This window comes from Idiotropiscis lumnitzeri, chromosome 17 (assembly GCF_059441095.1).
Source record: "Idiotropiscis lumnitzeri isolate Australia: NSW breed Sydney's pygmy pipehorse chromosome 17, RoL_Ilum_1.0, whole genome shotgun sequence".
Lineage (NCBI taxonomy): Eukaryota > Metazoa > Chordata > Actinopteri > Syngnathiformes > Syngnathidae > Idiotropiscis > Idiotropiscis lumnitzeri.
Window position 1 is genome coordinate 3088224 of NC_142407.1, and position 24869 is coordinate 3113092.

General features: G+C 40.8%; 2 protein-coding genes across 8 annotated transcripts in view; both read right to left on the bottom strand.

Moving 5' to 3' along the window:
* Positions 1-8542, bottom strand: part of LOC148319712 (glutamate receptor 3) — a 91165-nt gene extending 82623 nt beyond the window's left edge. For 4 of the 7 annotated variants that reach the window (XM_088279289.1, XM_088279286.1, XM_088279284.1 and 1 more), the window contains exons 1-2: positions 8055-8541; positions 5878-6036 (exon numbers count right to left, since the gene is read on the bottom strand). In XM_088279289.1, coding sequence (XP_088135415.1) covers positions 5878-6036; positions 8055-8136 — 241 coding nt within the window. In that variant the 5' untranslated portion in view covers positions 8137-8541. Of the gene's footprint in view, positions 1-5877; positions 6037-8054 lie in introns of all 7 variants that reach the window. The other 3 variants (XR_015839578.1, XM_088279285.1, XM_088279283.1) reach the window with 2 other exon arrangements.
* Positions 8543-16796: 8254 nt separating this feature from the next.
* cchcr1 (coiled-coil alpha-helical rod protein 1) lies at positions 16797-23778 on the bottom strand. Its single transcript, XM_088279691.1, has 19 exons — positions 23473-23778; positions 22720-22975; positions 22463-22630; positions 21643-21760; positions 21303-21479; positions 21035-21198; positions 20819-20933; positions 20555-20665; positions 20323-20466; positions 20107-20217; positions 19896-20002; positions 19146-19258; positions 19001-19073; positions 18789-18907; positions 18509-18697; positions 17699-17800; positions 17536-17597; positions 17336-17456; positions 16797-17264 (listed from the first exon to the last, which is right to left on the bottom strand). The coding sequence occupies exons 1-19, from the start codon at positions 23537-23539 to the stop codon at positions 17158-17160; spliced, it is 2424 nt and encodes an 807-aa protein (XP_088135817.1). The 5' UTR covers positions 23540-23778; the 3' UTR covers positions 16797-17157.
* Positions 23779-24869: the final 1091 nt, after the last annotated feature.

Sequence of the window (24869 nt, forward strand, 5' to 3'; positions counted from 1 at the left end):
TTAGCCGCGCTAGCTACATTACCCGTGCTTGTTGTGTTGGATGAGCTGAGACCATCGAGGGAGACTGTTGTTCTATACAATGCATGAGACGTATGAAACGTGATGCAACCGATGTGCTGACACATTATGCGTTTGTTTCTGTGTTAACAGACCCCCGCCCCCCCCCATGAGAATAAATAAATATATTGCACTTGGATGAGCTTTGCCCTATTCTTATATGTGCAACATCAAGCCTATGTTCACATTTTTATATAGTTTCAATATTTAGTCATTCTCATCAGAGCGCACTTATATACTAAATATTTAGCAATGTTCCCATTAAACACCTTTGCCAGTCAAACAAATATAAGGCGTTTATTTCACATTCAAGAAAATGTGACTCCAGGAATTTAAGGGTGCCACTTCCAGAAAAACTGTAAAATATCTCCTGCAGAACTATATCAAGTGCTAAACATTGAGTTAACATCTTTTTCCTTTTTTTTTTAAATCAAAGAGTTATCAGCCTAAAAAGAACGGAAAGCCTAATTATCCAAGTAAACCAGGTCAACATGTTCAGTACACAATCAATAAAAATGGCTGTCTTCATGAAAAATTAATTCAAAATGAGCTTTGACACCACCTTTTCTTTTGAATATTTTTTTAACTTCTCTCAATGAGAAAAATGAGTTTGTGACTGCCCTGCCAGTTGAAACGGAGTCAGGGCCATTGGGATTTGGTAGATTATTTCACACATCTGGGCTTTGTGTTTTCCTTAAAATAATGTTTGTGCAACCGCATTTAAGCAGTCATTCACAACTTCCCCATCACTGAATGTTTTTTATGTTTCCCCAAAATCCATGATACCTTTAGTGAACATTCGTTTGCATGCCGCTGGGCTGTAAACGAAAATGTAAAAATCTGTTATACTGCACGCGAAATTCGATGTTTTTGCGTGCGCTCACCTCAAACTTCAGCGGATAACTTTGCACAAAAGGGCGGTGCTTTGTTTCGTAGTGGCGCTTCGCAATGTTGGGACGGCTTCGGAGTATATGATGCACGCTGGTTTTGAATCGGCAGCAGCCAGAACAAAACTAAATTTCTCCGTCCATTCATTTAAAACAACACGCATCGACCTTGCTACCTTTTTAACAAGGCATACTGTCAGCAGCACTCTCTTCCGGTCTGCTGCGCAATTGGCAGTGGATCGTAAACAAAAGATTTGATTGGCTCAAATCAGGGACGCCTTTTCCGTATTAACTATAATTGCAGCGTCAACGTTTGCGAATGCGCCCTGAAAAAAAAATCATCATAGATTGGTCATGGGTCCGGTCCGAACCATCTGTCGGTCCGGATCCGGACCGCGGTCCGCCATTTGGTGATGCCTGCTCTAGTGTTATTGTGGCCATTTATAGACATTAAATTTAATTTGAGCTTCATTGGATACTACAGGCCTCAGTGATTCTCTAATATTGTGGTCCAGCACATTAACGTACTGATGAGAACAGCCAATGTAATTTAATTGGTGCAAACATTTTAGAATAGAATAGAATAGAAATCCCTTTATTGTCATTGTACTCAAGTGTGCAACGAGATTAGAGGGCTCCCCTCTCCAGTGCAATACAACAATAATACAGACAAATATATAAATTAGATAAATAAAGAAGACAGTGCAATGGAATTCAGTACTGAATAGGGCATATAGAAACACATCACAATGCTGTTTTGCGAGGTTAGGGTGGTCTCGTGTGTGTGTGAGAGTTCAGTATGGAGATGGCTCTCGGAAAGAAACTGTTTCTCAGTCTATTGGTCCTTGATTTGATGCATCTGTAGCGCCTGCCAGAGGGCAACAGGTCGAACAGGTGTGAGTTTGGGTGGGTATTGTCATTGACGATGTTGAGAGCCCTTCTGAGGCACCGGGCGGTGTAGATGTCCGACAGTGGGGGGAGAGGGCAGCCAATAATCCTTTGCGCTGTTTTGACTGTCCTCTGGAGCCTCACTCTGTCCGCCTCAGTGCAGCCGCTGTACCAGGTGGAGACACAGTACGTCAGCAGGCTCTCGATGGACGAGTGGTAGAAGGCCAGCAGCAGCTTCCTGTCCAGGTTGAATTTCCTGAGGACTCTCAGGAAGTGCAGACGTTGGCGGACCTTCTTTACCACTGCTGTGGTGTTGTGACTCCAAGAAAGGTCATCGGAGATCTGTACTCCCAGGAACTTGAACGTGTGGACCCTCTCCACACACACGCCTTCGATGCAGAGGGGGGGCGGCAGCGTCTTGTTCCTCCTGAAGTCGACGACAATCTCCTTTGTTTTAGCAGAGTTAAGGTGCAGTCTGTTGTCCTTGCACCAAGTTGTCAGTCTCTTTACCTCCTCTCTGTAGGCTGTCTCGTCACCTTCCGAGATCAGACCGACCACTGTCGTGTCGTCAGCAAACTTGACGATGGTGTTGTTGCCGTGGGCCGGGCTGCAGTCGTAGGTGTAGAGGGCGTACAGGAGAGGGCTCAGCACGCATCCTTGGGGGGAACCGGTGCTCAGCATGAGGGTGGAGGACGTGTAGGGGCCGAGCAACACAGTCTGGGGTCTGTTGGTCAGAAAGTCCTTAATCCAGATGCGTGTGAGGGCAGGGAGGCCGAGAGTGTCCAGTTTGGCGACGAGGATGTCTGGGATGATCGTGTTGAATGCCGAGCTGTAGTCCACAAAGAGCATCCTTGCATAGCTCTGCTGTCGTTCCAGGTGGCCCAGCACAACATGCAGAGCAGTGTCGATGGCGTCCTCAGTGGATCTGTTAGCCCGGTATGCAAACTGGTAGGGGTCCAGAGTGGGAGGAAGGCAGTCCCTGATGTGCTGGAGAACCAGCCTCTCGAAGCACTTCATAATGACTGGTGTGAGAGCAACAGGACGGTAGTCATTCAGGTGGACGGCTGGTGACTTTTTGGGGACAGGAATAATGGTGGAAGTTTTCAAGCAGGAGGGGATGACTGCCTGAGCCAGGGAGCGGTTGAAGATCCTGCAGAAAACATGTGACAGTTGGTGGGCACATGCTCTGAGGACCTTGCCTGGTATTCCGTCGGGTCCAGTAGCTTTCCTGGGGTTGACCGCCAGGAGCGCGCGCCTCACATCGTGTTCCTCTACGATGAGTGGGGGGGAGTTGGAGCTTGAAGTGCGGGGGTGTGACGGTTGGGGCGAGTCAAAGCGAGCGAAGAAGCAGTTAAGCTCCTCTGCCAGCGATGCACTCGGGTCTACAGAGGTCGTGCTGCTGCCACGGAAGTTGGTGATGCTCCGTAGACCCTGCCACACCTCCCGTGGCCTGTTACTGGCAAGGTGGGCCTCCAGCCTCCCCTTGTAGGTTGCCTTGGCTAGCTTGATGCCTTTGCTCAGGTCAGCACGAGCCACCCTGTACTGGGCTTTGTCACCTGACCTGAAGGCAGCGTCACGGGCCTTGAGGAGAGAGCGAACCCTGCTGGACATCCAGGGCTTCGCATTTGGAAAGGTCCGTATAGTCTTATGTTGGGACACAGTTTCCATGCAGAACTTGATGTAGTCCAGTACACAATGCGTGTAGACATCAAGGTCCTGATGATCAAAGAGGTCCCAGTTTGTGTCATGAAAGCAGTCCTGTAATTCACTCATGGCGTCGTCACGCCAGGTTTTCACAGTCTTTGTGGTAGGCCTGAATCTGCGCCTGAGAGGGGTGTACGCAGGTGCGAGCTGCAAGGACAGGTGGTCTGACTGGCCGAGAGGGGCGAGTGGGAGGGCTCTGTATGCGTGCTTGATGTTCGAGTACACATGGTCGAGAGTGTTGTCTCCCCTCGTTGGGCACTTGACATGCTGGTGAAACTCTGGGAGTACAGTCTTTAAATTGGCCTTATCGTGACCTGCAAAACAATGCAACACTCTTCCACTAGATGTATTGTGTATCCGCTTGTTTTCATTCTTCCCACAAAATAATAGCTTTGTGTTCAACTAAACAGGTCCAGATTTCATATCAAGTGAGTTTGTGACTAAGTTGAAACAAGATCATAATTTCTTCAGAACTTATACAAAACTGTTTCAAAGTGTGTAAAACGTGCTTTGGCTCGATGAAGACTGATAAACACACTGCAACTGTGTGTGTAGTGTCATGTTTAGTGACTAACTTTTGGGTTTTTTTCTTTCCAGTTCCTGGGCCTGATGGATGGGTGGAGCCTCCAGTGCACACCTGCTGGTCATTCCAATCAGTGGGGTATATAGGTGCTGGAGAAGTGGAAGTTAGTCCTCTGAATATGGTTGCTGCTAGTCTGGTTTTGTTTTTAATCGTGTGCTTCTCCGGTTCGCCACACTACTTATTCCCATGTGAGTAAATAGTACCTTCTGTCTTCATTGCTTTTGTTTGTCCTACCTTGTCTAGTTATGACTTATTTTTGTTTGGTTTCTAGTCACCTGTCTTTCTCCCACTTGGGTTCCTTTGTTAGTTATTCACTGCGCTTCCTTTACATGAATTTCCGTTCGTTGTTTTGTCCTTTATGCCGGCATCTAACATCCACTGCGCTCCGCCCATCCACTGACGTTAGTTTTGTGTCCGCATCAGCCTTTTGCTGATGTTGTTATTGTTTTGATTAATTTGCATTTATTTCTTGTTCACGTTTTCGTGCTCCCTTGTTTGAATAAAATTCAGTATTTGCTCTTTATTGTTTTGGCTTTGCTTTGGCGTTCGGAATTCTGTTCATACGATCGTGACAGTGTAGTGCTGCCTCCATAAATCCAAATGTTTTTATTGCCTTTGTGGGCGCTCACTGTTTGTCACACTCCTCATATGAAATTATATTCAGAGAGAATACTGTTGAAAACTACATTTTAATTTATCGCATCCAGACCAAAAATAAGTTTTGTTACAATTGCAAAATGGATAAATAAATCAGGCGAAATGGTGTTCACGGTGCGATATTCAACAGCGCTTTCTTGAGTCCAGATTACATTACAGTTATAATTTGATTACATGAAGAGCCATTCCGCATGAATAGATGCAAGGACAAGACAATTGGTGTGATTTAACAGATCAAAAGCTTCATGACTCTACTAGCAGTGACTGCCAAAGTGCCCTTGAGCTAAGCACTGACCTCCCTTTGCCTGCAATGGCACGTAGTGTGTCACTGTAACAAGTTTGCTCCACGTACAGAAAACTACATGTCTCGAGTCTCTGATCTAGATCTATCTCTTCCATAGCTTAATTGCAAAGGCGCAGCGTACAAAGCCTAAAATACTATATTTCCTTTCTGGCCTCCACCCACTCAGCCATTGTGAATAATTGTTCAGATAAGATATGTTCCAAGCTCTTTTCAACAAAATTTAGTGCAGAGACACACCTCTTACTTGTGGAATCTTTCACATGTGCATATAATGTACTGAAAAGTTTTGAGATGTGCATGCTAGGCTTTTTTTGTGTGACAGCACTTTGTACGGTGTGAGTCGTTTAAAGCAAATGTGTCTTGTCAACAGGCAACTGAGTGTCAGTAGATGCAAGAAATTTCATTTGTATTTTAAGTAAGCTGAGCGGGGGATGCATGTCTGAGTTTATATGCATATTAGTGTCTAATTAGCACAGAGGAGAGTGGCTAAACATATCATTTCATGCTGAGCCAAGACAGTGTGACCTCTCCCTATACTCATACCTGACATAACACTATTACCAAGTTTCACTGTCTGACCACAACTGTATACATAGACTGAAAGGTGTTTCATATTCTTTGCCAATTGGGTGACTCTGTAAGCGTTTTTTCATTGATATTAATCGAAAAATTAAAGCATTTAGACAAAACTGTAAACAGGCCACTTAAAACCACCTAAAATGTAATACTTGGATGCAAAAACCTGCATCCTAAAGCCTGAGGCCTGCTTCACAATCGGTGTGTGTACAATTACTCACAGGCATGTGTGACGGAGAAACTGTTGGATGACTCAAGGTTGTCAACATTATAATTGAGGTGGAACGGTTTCTCCGTTGCGTTCTGGTTAGTGTTGTACAGCTGCACTGCAAACCTGAAGGCGCTGTGCTCCTGCACTGTGGAGCGCATAAATAGTCCACCTGCAAGCAAGGAACAAGTCACATGGGGCAGATCCAACATTCTATAGAGAACAAATTCAAGGTTAAGTGCCTTGCAGTTGAATGTTGTACATGTATACTATATTAATATATGGTTTAATCTGCACCATTCAAATAGTGCATTGTTTAATTTAGCATTTTTGTTACTCCATAGTTTATTTACTTATAATTTAACCTAACCCATAATTTTTATGTTGATGCTTGAATTTCCCCTCTTTGGGATTAAAAAAGCATTTTTTTAACGTTCCAATTTGGATGAGGGGGCTTGGTGTGACACCTGAAAGCTGCAAGTTTGAAATCGATTGGGAAAACAACAACTATAGCCCACAATATGCAAATGCTTTGACATGCTGCAAAGTTGTCCTTGTGCCACCTCTGAACTGAAAATCTCTCGACGTAAGCCTACAGAATTCTGCTCGGAATTCTGTGTACAGTATATTGCATGGAAAGCGACAGCATATGAGTACTACAGAGTTTTATGTAATATTGTTTTTAAGCATTGATTGTTGCTATTGTGCCAAGAAATGTTACATTATTCTATAATAGATGCGTTAAAAATGCGTCTAAAAAGTAAAATGCTGGGGTAGCTCATGGCTGCAATGTAATACACTGCAGTATACTTGTATAACCACAAAACATATCAAAGGTGATCTTATGTACAATACTAACACTTAATGTCCTATGCCAGAGATAGATGCGCCTGTGACCGCACTCTTTAAGGGCCCCTTGCTCATTTAAAAATTTTTTTATAAACGCCCGAAAATCATTGTAAAATGCAGGTAAACATTCATTGTACGTTTTCCATAAAAACATTAGGTAATTAGAAATTAGAATTATAAATCCCTTTATTGTCATTGTACTCAAGTGTGCAACGAGATTAGAGGGCTCCCCTCTCCAGTGCAATACAATAATAATACAGACAAATATATAAATTAGATAAATAAATAAGAGAGTACAATGGAATTTAGTACTGAATAGGGTATATAAAAACATGGGGAAGAAATCCCAGAAAATCCCAAATCTGAAAAAATATAAATAAAATAAAAAATAATCTGAGAATATGTAAATCTGTGGGTGGCGAACTGTGAATATGAAGGATCAACTGTTGTTCTAAGTTGCAATATCACCATTCACCACTGGATGGCAGACATGTCTTAGTTGCACTTACACCAGGTCGAATACTGCCCTATATTAAATCAGTATAGGCCTAATATTTTTGCGGATTTGGAATGATGTGCACGACCAAACATAATAGTTCAAAATTATTACATTTTGAAGTGTGCTGATTTTGTGAAAAACAATTGCAAATGTATTTTTTTTCCTGTTTAGAAGTTTTTTGTCATCCTTGAATGATATTTATGCAGGAGAGCCCTTTGCACTGGAAAAACAAAAAAACAGGAAGGGGTTATTTTGTTGTTTGCTTCAAACTCTTTGTGGGTGGGCTCATGACAAAAAAGAGGTTTTCGAACGAACAACACAGCACTGAGGATGGAGGTTCAAATCCAGGCCTTCCTGTATGTAGTTTGCATGTTCTCCAGTCGCTGTGCTCTGGCTTTTTTTCCTCACTCCAAAAATATACATGCTTGGTTCATTAAAATACTGAATTGTCCATAAATGTGAATGGTCAATTGACAATTATGTGCCCATGCAGCGACCAGTCCAGGGTTACCTCACCTCCCACCAGAAGTATGCTGCGATAGGCTCCAGCTCACCCGAATGCCTAATGAGGACCAGCATTATTGAAATTGCTTTGTGATATTCTATCCTAACCAATCTTAAAATCCCAGTTCTCATCTTTCTTTGGGTTTTTCGTTGTGAGACAGCGTCTCCCAGCATTCACATACCGTTTATGAACTAAATGTTACTTCAATGGATTGACCAAGCATGGTCGCACACTTTCAATTGAACTTCTTTGCGGATTGCGCATCCCTAATGAATACATTTCGATGTAGAGTGTCCTATCTCGGCTCTGGACAAAGACGGCGTCGCAGTGAACTTACCGATGTTGATTTGGTTCGGAAAGCCAGGCATGGAGTCTCCGCACAAACACAACAAAAGTGTCGCTACTATGCCCGGCCACATTTTTCGATCCGTGAAGTGAGACGAACTCTTGGTGATGGAGGATTACAGCGCACCATGTACGCCAGCTCGCTCCGGGGAAGAAAAATCCACAAGATGTGCTTGATGGGGCTGCTGTGCTCACACACCCACGAGAAATGCGCGCCCGCGCCAATGCGTCCTACCAGTCTCGTCAACCCAAAAACGGCGTATTATTTACAAAGAGGAGCAAGTGCTGATGGAGGCGGAGGAAGAAAGGGGCTGGATGAGCTCCTGTTTTGTAGACGAGGAGCGCTCAAATTGCCCTGAGAGGCACACAGAGAGAGCGAGAAAGAGAGAGAGAGAGAGACAGAGAGAGAGAAAACAGAGAGAGGTGCTACCAACTTGTGACTGTCGACGTTGAATTTCAAGCTCAGCCTCAGTCACTGCAGCGTGTTTGTGAACGTGGGGGTGTGTAAGTGTACGTCAGCTGACTGTCTTCCATTCTAGTGGCGCCAATTCACCTATTTTACATTATAACTGAATTGAATACATAACTGCCTCAATGTTCATTATATGTATCTTTCTTCACCTCAAAATTTCAAAATACACAAATTATACTGCTAAAAATGTATGTCGTCATGAAACTGCTCATTTTATTGTTTACAGGACTAAGATTTTATAGAATTGGCAAATACATAGCATGTAAACACTAAGCACAGTACAGTGATTCAACAAAATTTATTTAGAAAATAAACAATAAACAAACAAAAACTAATTCAGGTAATAGGAAAAATAAAATCCACTCATGATCTGGGGTCACGGGGGTGCTGGAGCCTATCCCAACTATCTTTGGGTAATAACTGTGAATTTAATTTGTTTTGGGATATTTCTATGAATTAAATAACGTATACGCACGTATAGTGGTATTGAATATGTTTGAAATATATATTTAAGTCAAATTTTAGGGGGTGTTTTTTTTCATCTACTTTTTAAACCACTGTTAAAGGTAGTTTCAATTAATTATATCGTGCATTTATACATTTGGTTTTCTGGGTTCACAAATGTACACAGTTTGACTAATTTATAAAATAACCACTTCACAACAAATTTCTTCGGCCATCTTTATAACTTGGCCAGAGTCGTAGGGCCACAGCAAAATAAGCCTCTTGAACAAAACATACATTGAAGACATGAACACTAAAGTACAGCGTGTCATAAAGCAACATCACGTGATGAGCCATTGTGAGGTAATATCGATGCAGCAACAAGCAATATGAAAATCCACCACTTTCCAGCTGCGACTGTCTCACACTGTCATGTCAAAGCCAAAAGATAAGCAGAGCTGCCATGAGTTTTGTTGGCTGCAGAGCTTAGCAGTAGCTTCTGATAAACAGCAAATACTTGATGTGTGGGCTACAGTGAAGCCCCGCCTATTCGCTGTTCACCATTCAATAATTCCCCCATTCATCTTTTTTTCCTGTGGCATCTATCTTCGGGTATCTGCTGTAAAACTCACCTGCTATTCGTACCGTTGTGCCTATTCTTTTGTGCTCTTTCTGTAATGCTATAAATCGCCACAAGAAATGCCATTTCTTTTCATGGAGGCCCCAAATCCCTGGCTGTGCCTCTGCCTCCCAGGTGTTGGGTGTGGAATTGTACCATTTTACAGCCCACTTGATTGAAAGAGAGCGTTGTATAGTGCTGCCTGAAAATGTATTTTGGAAAAGGAGAGAGAGCTTAAAATAGATCTTTGAGAAAAGTGGGTTTTATACCATTTCTAAATAATATATTTTCATTATAGAATGTAAAATAGACCAGCCTCATTCATCTGTTCTCTAATGGATCTGATTTAATTTACACATGTGATTAATGGTTAAAGATAAACACTTATGTAATTCTGAGCGCTTTATTTATTTACTGCTTATACCCACTGTGCTGGATATTCTATTAGATTAAGCATAATACAATATCAATTGCACCCGGTGTGTGATTTGTTGCAAAATGCATTGCTCACACACAATGCATTAGAGTAAAAAGGAAAAAAATAAAGAATAAATATTTTTGATTTCTTTGCTAGTAAATGTAACATATGTAAATGTTTAACAATTTTGCATGGATTGTGAAGTCTAGAAATATTGTAGCGTTGCTGGGAGGCTGAGACACTCCAATCATGCTTTGCAGCACTTGTGATAGGAATGGTGTGAAAAATACTTGTTTTTTGTTTATTGTATTTCTTTGATCCTTGTTTTGGTTGTTTTATTGTTTGCCCGTATGCTTTTCAGTTGATGCTGGGTGATAGTTTGGGGATTTGATGTGGCACTGTGACCATGCATGGTGTGGTGACTGTTGACATGCCAGCATCGGTGTTGTGTGAAAGAGCGATTGTAAGCCTATCCGTTTGCTTACGTGTAATATAAAGGTGCAAGAATTTCTGACTGCCTCATGAGTGCCACAATGTTTTTGTGAAGAGTTAACCATTTGGTGTGTGCAATTAATAGCATAATAGCATGGCGGGTAGTTAAAATTAATCTTATATGGAGTGCATCCTGCCCCCCGTCATTTTTTAAATCAAGACAAACATTTCACAGAGAAACGTGAACCGAGACGCAGATGAATTCCTGTCAACCACTTGTCAATAGCCATTTATCATAGCCTGTGAACTTAACCTCCTTTTATATATAACCATTGCTTGCTATAATCCACAGAATTACACAAGTTGTGAGCCCGAGGGAGTGGAGTGGCCTAAATACACGCAGATCCAGTATTACACGGAGCACACTTAACAGAAAGAACATAGTTAACATCCCACTCATCAGCCACTCACAAATGTGTTCAAACTGAAAGCTGAATCTAACAATGTGTTTTAATTCTGTTATACTGTATTGCAATTGCACAGTACAGCAACCGAATTTGGTGTGTCATTAATTTGTAGGTATTGTGATATAATTCCAAGCTAAGTCTCCATTTCTTAATTCAGAGTTAAAACCTGCGACATTTTTGGCTGAACTTTACAGCTGCGTGTTGGGGTGTCTCTGCATTTCAAATTTAAGATGACACTGGAGCCAAAGCCTGCTGGGAATCACTCGCATTGCTGCTTTAACACGCACGCTGCTTCAATTTGCACGGGGGGCTAATATAAATGCAGCTTGGCACAGGTAATTAAAGATGAGAAATCCTATCGTGAACATTGTCTGGAAACAAACAGCACGTTGCACATCTTTTGCCATTATTGATTTCAAGTCAGGGCTTGGGAAAAAAACTCTTATAAAATGTGATTGGAGTTTGTATTACTGGATGCTCAGCCGACCGCTCTGAAGCTCTCTTTGCTGTTATTTTGCAACCTGCATGAAGCCAATAAAAACAACAGGCAACCTGTGGGAATGCTGATTAACAAGTATTAATAATGTTGTACTGCGTTCAAATTAATGGCCGGGGTAATGGATAGCAAGCACCACAGTCGTGTAACACAGGGAGGTTTTATAACTGAACCATTAAAGTAATGTGACAATCCAGATATGAAACGATATTGTACTGGGTGTTCCGAAGCTCACCAGAAAGGTCAGCAGATTGAAAGAAAGAAAAAGTTGAGAGCTATAAAAAATAATAAATAAATAATGATAATAGTCTACCGTGACACCTTTTCCATTTTCTTCCTGTAGTTATGGCTCGCAAAAAAGTTTTAGGCCGAGCCTCTCAATACACCTCGTTTGAAATTACAGGCCCTCACTTTATTACTTTTCAATTTACTTGACTATTCACAGCTTATTTAATGGTGTCTTTTAGTATGAGAGGCTTATCTTCCCCTAATATGCACTTTTCAAAAGCATTGTTGACCAAAATACACTTTCAGCCTGAGTTTGAGGAGCAAAGTGACAAATTACCTTGGAGTAGGAGAAAAGTTTTGATGACTTCCAGACATGACAGCTGTTGGATGAATTACTTCATCTCAGTTTTAGAAGAAGATAGAAACAAGCATCTTTTGATCAGAATATACCATCCAGTCCAAAATGATTTGAGCAATGACACATTTAATAATTTTGCCTTTAAAAAAAGTTACCACAGTGGGTTCAAAATAAAACACTCTAAATGTCAGTGAAATGTGGACTTCATCCTTAATTTAGAAAGTTTCACAACAATTTGGCATTTTATGCAGATTACCTCCATTTTCAGGACCATAGAAGCATTTAGACAAAGTGACTCTAAATATAACCAGAATTGTTAATACTTGATGACAATTGTTTGCAGCCAATGACTGAAGGTTAGAGCTTGTGAACATCACTTTCTGTATAAAATATTTTACTGTGTCCACTCTATCCATATGCATTATTAAACAAAATAAGTAACCTCATCTACCAAGACAAGTGGACGACTGGTTAGCATGATGGCCTCACAGTGCAGAGGTCGTGGGTTCGATTCCGGCTCCGGCCTTCCTGTGTGGAGTTTGCATGTTCTCCCCATGCCTGCATGGGTTTCCTCCCATATTCCAAAAACAAACATGACAGGTTGATTGGACACTCTAAATTGCCTACTGTCCGAAGATAGCTGGGATAGGCACCAGCACCCCCCGCAACCCTTGTGAGCAGTAGCGGTACAGATAATGGATGGATCGACCAAGACATTACTCTGTTACAGTGCTACAGTGGGGCTGGTGCGCAGTGCAATGCTGAGGGAGGCGCGTGTGACCCCAGGGAACATGCCTTTTTTCCCCCCTGTACTACAATAAAGTGTAATTGCACATCCACTACAGTAGTTGGCAGCTGCGCTGTCATTGTTCATTGTGCGCTGCGAGTATTAACTCCACGGTGTAGGTCTGGTTTGCAGCAAAAATGCTCTTATTTATAGTTCCGGTGGAGAGTGGGTTGTGGGGGGTGCGAATTTTCTTCTTGCTTGGGGGAGGCATAACATAAAATAATTGAGAAACACTGCTCTATTAGCAGATTGAATGTCCATTTACCATTTGCGAAATTCTGAGAAAGTGCATATCGATATTGATTTGGGTCATTTTTATTTTCCCAGAGCACATTTATACTGGAAGTATCATTTGCTAAATAGCTGATGTGATCACAGCGTTTATGGGCCTAACGAAGTGTCTTAAGTGTGCTCACAAAGTGACATATCTTAATTAAAGCAAATCAAGTGCGTAAACCTTCATTAAATAAATTCACCTGGGGAAATTATCAGCTATGTCAGAATCAAGTTATTCTGTTAAATACAATCACACTGCCCAACATCTTGACTAGTTTTCAGTTTATCTCTTAAACTAAGTATAGAATAAGAAAAGGCAGATGTAAGAAAAAAAAGAATTGTGAACTTTAAAAATATCCTGATAGCTCCCACTATTGTGACGAAAGCAGCCATGCAAAATACATTACCATAAACCCTCACTTATCCTGTTTAGGTTCAAGGGTGCATTACAGTACTTCAGTGCTTCACTAAGTAATCACTCTTCATAACAGTATTTGCTTTTAGAGCACCACAAAAATTAATGAATAGCATAAACACAACTCTAGATGGATCTTTGACTATTCATACATTAAATATAACGAGCATCCACAATAGATGACTCATGATGAGGAATGAATTAAAATGACCTTTGAGAGATCAACTTTGAGAAGGAGCACTTACGGCAGCGTACATAGTATTAAATAATCTCCTTCCGGGCAGACTAGATCATTCGTCCAGTCATCAGTCGTCAAAAACAATCATTGTTTCTTGCTGTGTGTGTCTGTATGCTGCTGATTTGATTTCACTTCCTTACTTTGCTCTTTGTGTCTTTTCATTTATATTCCTTCCTCACTTATGTGTCACCTTCTATCTCTTGCCCACTTCCTGATACCTAAATTAAACTTCCCTGTGTAATAATCATTTTGATTTTAAACATGTCTGCCATGCATACCTATGAAAGTACAATTTCCATTTTCCAAAAACAGTACTGTATAGTTCAAAGAAGGGTAACTATTAAACCCAATAAGTAGTTTGTCAACCAGAAGGCTTAATATATTATATTAAAAATATTGTAATTGAGAAATATGTGAAGGCCTAAGCCTCACTTTGTTACAAAGTGAATCTCCCTCCAGGCAGAAAGTTAAACTGTTATAGATTTTCATTATTAGCCTTCTGTTTTCGTCACGATTATTTGTCCCTTTTCATGCCAGATGCAAACAACATAAGCTTTAGAGCAGTGGTTCCCAAACCTTTTACACCAAGTTCCACCTAAAAAAAAAAAATACATGACTCTCCAAGTAACGTAATATAATAACTAGTGTTAAAATAGAGTAGCATAGTAGGCTCAAGTGTTCGTCAAAAAACGTTCTAGAAAATATTAAATCCAAATGTATGTGTTAAAATTAAACGGCACTAAACAAATGTACTGTACTGGATTAAAGAAAGTTTTAATAAACCACTCTACCATTGTGCAAATTAAATACATTGATTGCTTCACATACCAGTAAAGGGATCCTGCGCATCTACTGTTGGTACCACACTTTTGGAACAACTGCTTTAGAGGACAGAGCAATAATTAGTGCTTGATCCCCTAAGGTTAACTGAACCGGAGGGTAGGGAGTCGATACACTGCCATGGCCCACATTGCATGCATGTATAAATAAAAAGATTTGTGTCTGCCTATATTCCAGTGCACTGGCATGGCTGATCCCCTTGCCTTTAGCATGGCCTGCATATCGCGTAACACGAGCCCACCATGATTCTCGAATGAGGCACGCATTGCGGCACCCCTGATGGGATCAAAACGACAACACGCCAACCTCCAAAGTTTGGTTTGACCTCTGGCATGGATAACTTTGGAAAGATGACATGATGCAGAGAAGAAGCGAATATGTTACGGTCCTCTCCCAGGTGCCTCGGACCATACAAATGCTCTTCTGGTTGAATGGTAAATGGGCTGTCTCGTGTATAGCGCTTTTTTTTAATCTTCGGTACTCAAAGCGCTTCACAGTATTACCTCATCTACCAACTGATGACAGTACCATCAGGAGCAACTGGGGGTTCAGTATCTTGCGCAAGGATACTTTGACATGGTCACAATGGCTGGCGAACAAACACAACCTCTAGTTTAAAAAATGACCACTCTATCATATTGAGCCATGTTGGCCCGTTTGAAGAGACTGAAATAACAAAATAAAAATTAAAACTCACACAAGGAGTCAAACATCTAGTCCGCCCCGAGTGTGGAAAAGCATTTGGTTTACCTAGTAGTCTCAAACGCCAATCCTCAATGTCATTTTATAGATGTTTCCCTCCTCCAACGCCTGATTCAAAAGATCAGCTCATCAGCAAGCTCTGCGGGAGCCTGATAAGATTCTGATCATTTGGATTTGGAGGGAAACATCTGTTGCAGTAGAGTGGCCCTCGAAGAATGGAACTTTAGACGCTTTGCTGTACAGGGAGAACCTTAAAACTTTGCTAATCTTATGAGTAGCGACGCATATCAATCAACACTATTGACAGTGACTTGCATGAGTGCATTAAAACGTAAAAAGTTTTGTTTCAAACCTGTGTGCTGTGACGAATTGTCATGTGTTCTGTGGGAAACCATTATCCATAATTTCGGTTAAATGGTCAGAAAATATTTTATATAAATATTGTATCTGTTCAACTCGCTAACCATCTAATTTTACCTTGTTGCATATGAAGTCTAATTGTACTAGTCTTCGATTTTGCCCCCAAAGTCCCCGATGGTGAGAGCAGATGTGGTTGCTCTTTGAAGTGGCCTTCTGGTGCCATCCTGACTGCTACCACCAGCTATCACCTCGAGTGCTCCACACCTAAATACTGGTCAAGCCTTTTGTCCCCTTGGACAGTATCTCATTTACATTGGAATTTCAACACAAAGACTGGTCACTTCTTTAGTGTCCAATTCCCTCATAGTTATTTAAGAGAATTACTGAAATTTTCATACATGCACACTTGAGTACAATATAAAAATACACAACACTATCTTAAGAAATACGAAATCCGAAAAAAAAAGTTTTAAAGTAGAGCATCCATTTGTGATTGGGAGTACAGCACAGTACGGTTGTTAAAGTTTCTGTTTAATTACTTGGAAGCGTATAAAGTGACTGTTCTCTGCTTTGACAACAGGGGCCTCTCGTGGTTGAAAGTAAAATTACATGCCTTACTGCTAAATTCCCTTGGTAGGTCCCCCAAAAAGGCGGCACGATGTGCGACTGGTGAGCACGATGGCCTCAAAGTGAGACACAACAGTGGTTGTGGGTTTGAATCCGGCCTTCCTGTGTGGAGTTTGCATGTTCTCCCCGTGCCTGTGTGGGTTTCCTCCCATATTCCAGAAACATGCATGGCAGGTTGATTGAACACACTAATTTGCCCCTAGGTATGAGTGTGACCGCGAATGGTTGTTTGTCTCTGTGTGCCCTGCGATTGGCTGGCAACCAGTTCAGGGTGTACCCCGCCTCCTTCCCGAAGGTAGCTGGGATGGGCTCCAAATCACCCTGTGATGGGAAACTACAAATACAAAATATAGATTTTTTTTTTTTATCATTATCAAGTCAGGTGTTCCCTGTGTAATATTTAAAAAAAAATGGAAATCTATTGGACCCCACGACATCTCAATATTTCCTTAGCTCAGCAAAGTCAACAAACCCTTGAAAATGTACATGTAGTGTGAGGGAAAAAAAAAGTGACTCCAATACTTTCCGCAGAGTAGAACTCAAATACTGGACAAATTATTTCATAATTAACAAAAGCACTTTATTGGGTCAAGTCTTGCATCCATGGTAGCACAAATGTCTCAATTGTTTATATTGATTAGGTTTCTCCACTATCCAATGAACAATTCGGTGAAATATTTTGCGTGTATTTTTCTGGGTCAAGTTTAATTCATCAGACAGAAGACAAAACAGGACAACCCTTTTACATGTTGATATGAAAATAAATATTGTTGTCACTATTGATTATATATACATAAAACAGTAATATTTTACACTAATTAGGCACTTATAAAAAGTGTGATATTGTATGTGCATGTCTTTGAGGTTTGGATGTGCAAATTAAAAGGTGCGTTCACAGACATTGCTTCAATACAGTTTACTTTAAATCACTGTGTCCTTCCTCCTCCTCGGCAGAGTCTTCAGAGCTGTTTACCACTGCAGCACTGAGCGTGTGGAGCTTCTCCATAACGGAAAGGAGTGTCTCTGGCGGGATAAAGACACTCAGTCAGACAGTCCAATCTGGAATAAGTGGACAGTACGAGCACACTACTCACTTTCTGCTGCTAGTTGTGACCGCATAAACCGGCTTCTCTCTGAAGGTTTTTCTCCTTGGTCTCTTGGAGCCGATGTGTTTTGCGGAAAGTCACTCCTCAACTTTCTCTCAGCAACACCACCCTGTGGTACAAATGGATAGCTGGTTCTACAGTGACACCAGAAGTCAGCTACAAAAATAAAAATTTAAAAACAGTCTCACCAGCAGTCCGTGTCTGTTCTGTTTTCGAGTGACGGCTCCTTCGAGCTGCCGTAAAGTCATAACTGTAAGACAAGAGATGATGAATAAGGATCAGAAGTGCAGCTTTCCTGTCTATCACACGCTCAGCATAGATTTGATTGACATAAGTGTCGATCTTTTGAACCTGCTTTGGTGTGTTCCCTCTTAGCTGTGCTGACTTGTACCTCCATCTCACTGAGCTTTTCAGCACAGCGGCTCTCGATCTCAGACACTCGCTTCTGCATGGCTGTGGGCAACATGCATGCTAGTCAGCACAGAAATACACACTGAGTAAAAAAGTAACTGACTTGAGTTTTAAAGCCTATTGTTGAAACAGTGCTATGACTGTTTTGTTCAACTTTCACAGCGTCTATGATACAAAACTTGCCCAAGGTGACCTTGACCTAATAAAAGCCAACAGTGAAGTAGCAGAGTGTGAACCCAGGTATCAATATGTGGACATTGTGATGAGGCACATGTCTTAGGCTGCATTTGCACAGTGACCCAATTGTGATGTTTTTTTTTTCTCCCACTTGAGCGCAAAATCCTTTTTTAAAGCAATTTTCAGAGCAGAATCAGGCCTCAATTATATAGGAATAACAAATAAGATTGGATATTACAACGAAAGAGGATCTTATGTTGGGCGCATCTGAGTCATCGACAGACAGATCTTTTAAAAATCAGAGTTTTGTTTTTTTTTTTACACAGTACAAGAAGTTAAACGTTATTTCATTCATTACATGTATTCTTAATTAATCGGCCGATGAATTGGTTATCGGAATTTCATTCCGCCATACTTTGACATTGGCCAAAAAATATCCGGCGGATCCTAATCTTGAATCCATATTGTTGTGCCTTATGGCATTTGGTTTGTTTCAGGTGGTAAACATTTAAAGGCACTACATGAGAATTTCACATCAAGACCTGCAGTGGCAAAACAGACGTGCAATCTTACCTTGCTTGCTATTCTCCTTCTGGCTGAGAAGTTCAGATTGGAGCTCCTCCTGTGTAACCTTGCTCACCTCCAGCTGGGCCAGGACCTGCTGCAGATTCCGCTGGACCTCCTCTCTGCCTGCCATGGCCTCCTGCATCTCATCTCGGATCTGCTCCAGGTCCCCCTGAATCTGCCTCACCCTGTTCCCATCTGGTGGGACGAGCACATGCAAACTGAGACGCGGTTATAATCAGATAGTATGGTATAATAACAGGCCTTTGTGCCCTGGGAGGGAGCTTACGTTCTTCTTTCATATCACTCAATGCTTTCTCAATCAGCTCCGGGGTTCTTTTGAGCTCCTGTGTGAGCTTGCTTCTCTCTTGACACACCGTAGTAAGTTCTATCTGTAAATTTCTGATGCTGTGGTGCAACAAATACAACAAAGCATAAGTGAGCAACTCAGTGAAGGCTCTGTGAGGCAAAGAGTCATTCAGGTGAATTTACTGTGCCTACCTTTCCACTGTCTGCTCTGCTTGCCTAGTGGTCTTCTGGACTTTGTGCAGAGCAACGCTCCTCATGAACAAAGCTGTGAAGCAAAATCATTAAGATGTACAACACTGTAGGGTAACAAATACAAATCAAGTCTCAATAACAGCACCTTGGACTGTTTCCACTCGGCCTCTGGCAAAATTCAACCTTGGGCCAAAAATATTGAGTTTTGCTTGCGCCGCATCCATTTCTGCTATTTTACGATGAAACGCCTCACTAAACCTGTGAAGCACAGAGAACAACAACATCATGAAACATCCACAACAAATAAAGTGGTGGCTTGACGTAAGTTTTCTTCGTTCCGGGACCACAATTGGATTTTAAAACATTCAAAACTGAAATTATCTTTCCCCATTGAAATGCACACAAATGCCACTGGCCACTGGGAGGCAGGTAAACTCAATCATGCAAACTCAAACAAAGAATAGACTTCTACTACGATTGTAACTCACTCAGTAAGGCGTTATATAATTAGTAATTTTTCATTGTGGATAAACAATTCAAGCCTGCGTTTTGTGGCGCTATGTTGGCAGCACTATTTACTATTCGTGACACATTTATTGTTATACTTTGTCAATGTGTTGCTCCACTGTTTGCGCACAAACATCTGGTGCTACTAAAATTCTGACTATCAATGCTAACAATTTGCATTAAGATGGCAGGTTGTTCTAAAGGCAACGTTGTTTAGTTGTTATAAATACACAAAGTAAATTAGTTTGATTTTATGTTTAGATTCACAGTAAACTTCAACTGGGAGTGGGATTATCACAAAATCGGCCAAAGTAAACTATTGATTGGTCATGTGTATCTCAAGGCAGCACTGTAAAAACTGTCGGATGGAGTTTTCCGTCTACTTTACCTGTGCAAGGCCTCTATTGTACTTTTGACTCCTGCCTCTAAGCTTAGATTCTTAGCCTTCAGTTGTTGATTCTCCTTGCAAGCCTGAGCCAAGTCCCGTTTCAAAGTCTAAGAAGAAACACACATGTATAGCATCAACCACAAGCCTCCACAGTTAATGTGCAATCACAGTGAAAGTCCCAAAAAGTCACATCACCTCTGGAGATGCTCACCTCCTTTTCCACTTTCTCCTGGTCCAGCTCAGCTATCCTGGCGTCAAGACTGCGCTGGAGCACAGTTACGAGATGCTGCTCCTCCTGTAGCTGTTGCTCGATGATTCCGACCTAGAACATCAGGAAAACATTCTATTTCCACACCACATTCTTATCTCGAACACATTGCGAGTGATCGTGTCGCCGAGCTTCCTGGAAGATGATTGCTTTTGACACCTCTGAATGATGTTTTTCCCTCTCATCTCGCAGCTCAATGTCCTTCAAACGAAGCTGGATGCATAGTTTGAACACCTTGTCCCTCCAGAGGTGAAGCACAAGAAGAGCATCAGCTCTTTTGGTCACAAGTGGGTCTGACGAAGCCTATTTAAACACAGAAGACTTCAGTAAATTAAAACTTATATTAAGTGTAGGTGAATCTGTGATTAATGAGCAGAAAAAAAATGCTCACCTTCTTTAGTATCTTCTCTTCTTTTAGGGCGACTATCTCACTCATGGAGTTAAGTCTGACAGTTAATAGCTCTGCAGTTTTCTGCAATGCCATTTTCTCTTTGTTGAGCCTCTACAAAATGAAGAAATACAATAAATTGCATGATTAAACCCTGAATGTTAAATATTAACTAGCGTTTTAGTGTAATTCTTCCTGAGTCTATTAAAATGAGCAACATCCCTCTGTAGTGTGTGAATCATGTTTAAGACTGTGCATTGTTTTAACCTCAACTGCTTCATTTAATTGTTCCTTTTCTCCTTTGTTCCCAACAACCTGGCCGATGTAATTTCGGAGACTGTGCAGAGTTGCTGATTGTGTCTCGTATGCTTGCTCCATTTGTCTGAAAAATAATTCACAACGAACAAATGTGTTCACTGGTCTCATCAACAATGTTAAATCAAAGTTTATCTTCTATCTCTCCAGTTGGATTAAATGTGGAACCTTAGATGTTCTTTTAACTCGTCTCTCTCTGCAGACGCCTGCATTAAATTGCTTTTCAGCAGCAGCACCTCCCGAGTCACTGCCTGAAGTTTACTCTGCAGTTCATTTATTGATTTCCTGGCTGTGCATAATTCCACACAGTGGTCAGCGTTCAACTGTTGCAGCTGATAAAGAGATATTAGAGATGTGAATGGTGGAAAACATTGGCGAAGCGGGTCATCTCACTTTTGGTTGCATAATTTAGGATTTAAAAACATTTGCCAAATACCTCCTCCTCCTGCTTCTTCTGCATCTGATGCATATTTTCCAACATTTTAAAAGATTGCTCTTTGGCCTCCTCTGCTTGCTGCTCACTCATTTTGGCTTTGAGAGTGAGCTTCCGAGCTTCACCTTCACTCCTGATTTTAGCTATTTCCTCAGAGGACTCTTTCTTAAAACTTTCCAGCTGTAAAACACAAATATGAAATGTCTTTACAATTGAAATAAAGTCAAGAAGAAAACAAAAACTTATAAGCTATAACATGAAGAGTTGAAACGTCATTTGATCCCAGGTGATCACAGGCAACGTTACTGTCAAAATTAAATGTTTGCTTGTGACACATTGTTACCTGAGAGCTTATTTTCTTCTTCTGGGCATGACAGTGAATAAGCTCCTCCTTCAAATGGCTCTGCTCAGTCATCACATTTCTCATTTCTTGATTTATTGTCTTCAGGTCATGACATTGCCTGATGTACAACAATTCAGTATGTTAATGAAGAGTATTCTTTAATTAATCTCAGGACTGGCGTACTTATATATTACTTAAATATTGACCAATGCTGTATTTCATTTACCATTGCAGTATTCTTATCATAAAAGTTCTTTTATCACTGCAGAATTTCTATCATTGCAGTATTTTTTTTATCATTGCACTACTTTTACCACTACAGTACTTTTATCATTGCAGTATTTTCCATCATTGCAGTACTTCTATTACAGTACTTTTATCATTGCAGGATTTTCTATCATTGCAGTAATTTTCTATCATTTCAGTACTCTTGCCATTACAGTACTTTCTATCATTGCAGTATTTTTATCACTGCAGCATTTTCAATCATTCAGTATTTTTTTTTTATCATTGCAGCGTTTTTATTTATTTCCCCTCTGTACCATGGACAGACATTAGGAGTGTTTCCTTACATTTGTATATGTTGTGGGATGTGTGTATATACAGCGGGATTTGTGTATATATGTATATACTGTGTATATTTGCATGCTTTTTCTGAATGTCTGCTGCTAATATTATACATTAACGGCAACATTACGCCGCCGCTTCTGTGTGATCTATATCTTTGCCGCTGTAACGCTGCAAATTTCCCTATTGTGGGACTATTAAAGGACATCTTTATAGTTATCATTATCTTTGACTACGTAACGCAATTTTCTACCTGCTTATGGTGTCGTTTTTAACTCTAATCTCTTCCCTATATCTCTGCACAGTGTTCTTCAGGGCCTCCATCTGCTCCTTCAACCGCTCAGCCTCCGCTTTGTGCTTTTCTGCCTCCGGACACCACTCTTCTTCCCATCTGGACCACTGGTTGCCTCTCTCTTTGGATCTGTGTTTGAGCAAATGGAGCTATTTGTGTATCTACCAAGCCCCCCAGCTGATGGTATTTTTGACCACATAATTCATATTGCGGAATACCTCGTCCTCAAGTCTGACACATTTTCCTCTGGAGTCTTTTCACTTGTGTCGTTTCCTAGCGGCATCATGGTGCATTGATTTTCCTTTCTCAGTGTTAAGATTTCTTGTTGGCTGTTAATGAAATCAAGCCATGGGTCCTTTGTTTGGACACTCGGGTTCACCGAAGAAATACATGGCTGTGTGCCTGTGGACAGTGTAGCAGCCTGGACACTTGAAGCAAAATGAGAGGGAGGCACAAGCTCATCCTGGGGTTTCCCTGTATAACATAAGAAATGTGAATTATGCGTTTGAATGCTTAGGGACAGTCTATGGATATGGTGAGACAAGCATTCCAATCATCAAGTAGTTCCAATTCTACTTAGAGTCACTAGAGGGCATATTTACATGCTTATGGAGACTTGTGAAAGGAAGTATCTATTGCTCAGTGTTTCACAATATTTAAAGCGCAAGGGCAAATATTTTACACTAAAATCTCATTGCACACTAAAAAAAACAAAAAAATGTCACTCAACCGTAACACTTGAAATACTGATTCGGTGACAGCATTCCCGTATGAGAGATAGAGAGAAAGAGAAATAAAAGGAGAGCGAGAATACATGGAAATAAATAAATAAACATTTTACGCAGAATTTACCAACTGGCGCAGTTAACAACTACAATGCCATTCAAACAACTACATAATTAGTTACAGCTAAATGTACGAAACCACAATGCATCTGCCGGACTAGCACCAAAATACTGAGTCTAACTTACTGGAAATCTTTGAAGTGAAATCAGTTGGTGTGTTGAGCATGTCTTTCCCTCTATTATAGGCGTCCATTTTCAGTGCAGCAAATTATCTTCCAAGAAGTAACACATTCAGTTTTGTTTATTTGTCGTTGTTTGAGCCGACACCGTTCCACCACTCCTGCTATTTCTCAGCTAGCAAGCTTACAGTGTAATACCTAGTCGTTAGAATAAATACACACTAAAATAGTAGTTGAGACGAGACGCATCGACGTGCATAATTTTAAGGAACTATACGATAAATTCGATAATAACGCCACTTCGCGCAGTGCATTGTGGTTAAGATATTGTACTTTCACCCTGGTTGTAGTCTTACAGGTCGTGGTCAACACTCTCATTTGGCTGTGCACGTCTTCTGTCGCCCCTCCACTCTACAACGTGTAACTTTGAACACCTTATGTACGGTATACTAATACTGTATTTTGGATCGACACTACTATGTAACCAACAGGAGCCTCTAAATTCCTAAATTTACAATTTACAGTAGCGGTGCGGACAGTTTGACACACTATTCGATTATTATGACGGCAGAGGTTACTGGCGCAGCAGGGGATCTTTATCGAGGCAGGGGAGATTTACAAAGGAACTTGTTTCACAGTGTCAATGAACATGGGCTAGTAAATCATAGATAAGACATGCATATGCATATATATATACACATATGCATATATATATATATATATATATATATATATATATATATATATATATATATATATATACATGCATATGCATATATATATACACATATGCATATATATATATATATATATATATATATATATATATATACACATATGCATATATATATATATATATATATATATATATATATACACATATGCATATATATATATATATATATATATATACATATATATATATATATATATATATACACATATTGGCTGCCAGGATGGCCGAGTGGTCTAAGGCGCCGCGTTCAGGACCCAGTCTCCCCAGGAGGCCTGGGTTCGAATCTCGAATTTCCCCATTGTGGGACTAATAAAGGGCAAATTATTATTATTATTATTATTATTATATGCATATATATATATATATATATATATATATATATATATATATATATATATGCATATGTGTATATATATATATATATAACTTCCGCCCGGGCACTCGCGCGGCGACATTTTGCTTCGTTCGGGACCGTGCGTGAGCTCCGAAGGAGATCGGCCGGCGTGTGTGGCTGTCAAGCCGAAGAGAAACAACTTCCGCCCGGGCACCGGCGGAGCGCAAGGCTGTCAGTTATGAATGAATAAATAAATAAATGAAGAATGCCACCTTTCATTTCACTGTCATGATCCGTGCCTGTCATGCCGCGTGTGTTTTTGTTTTTTCAGCTG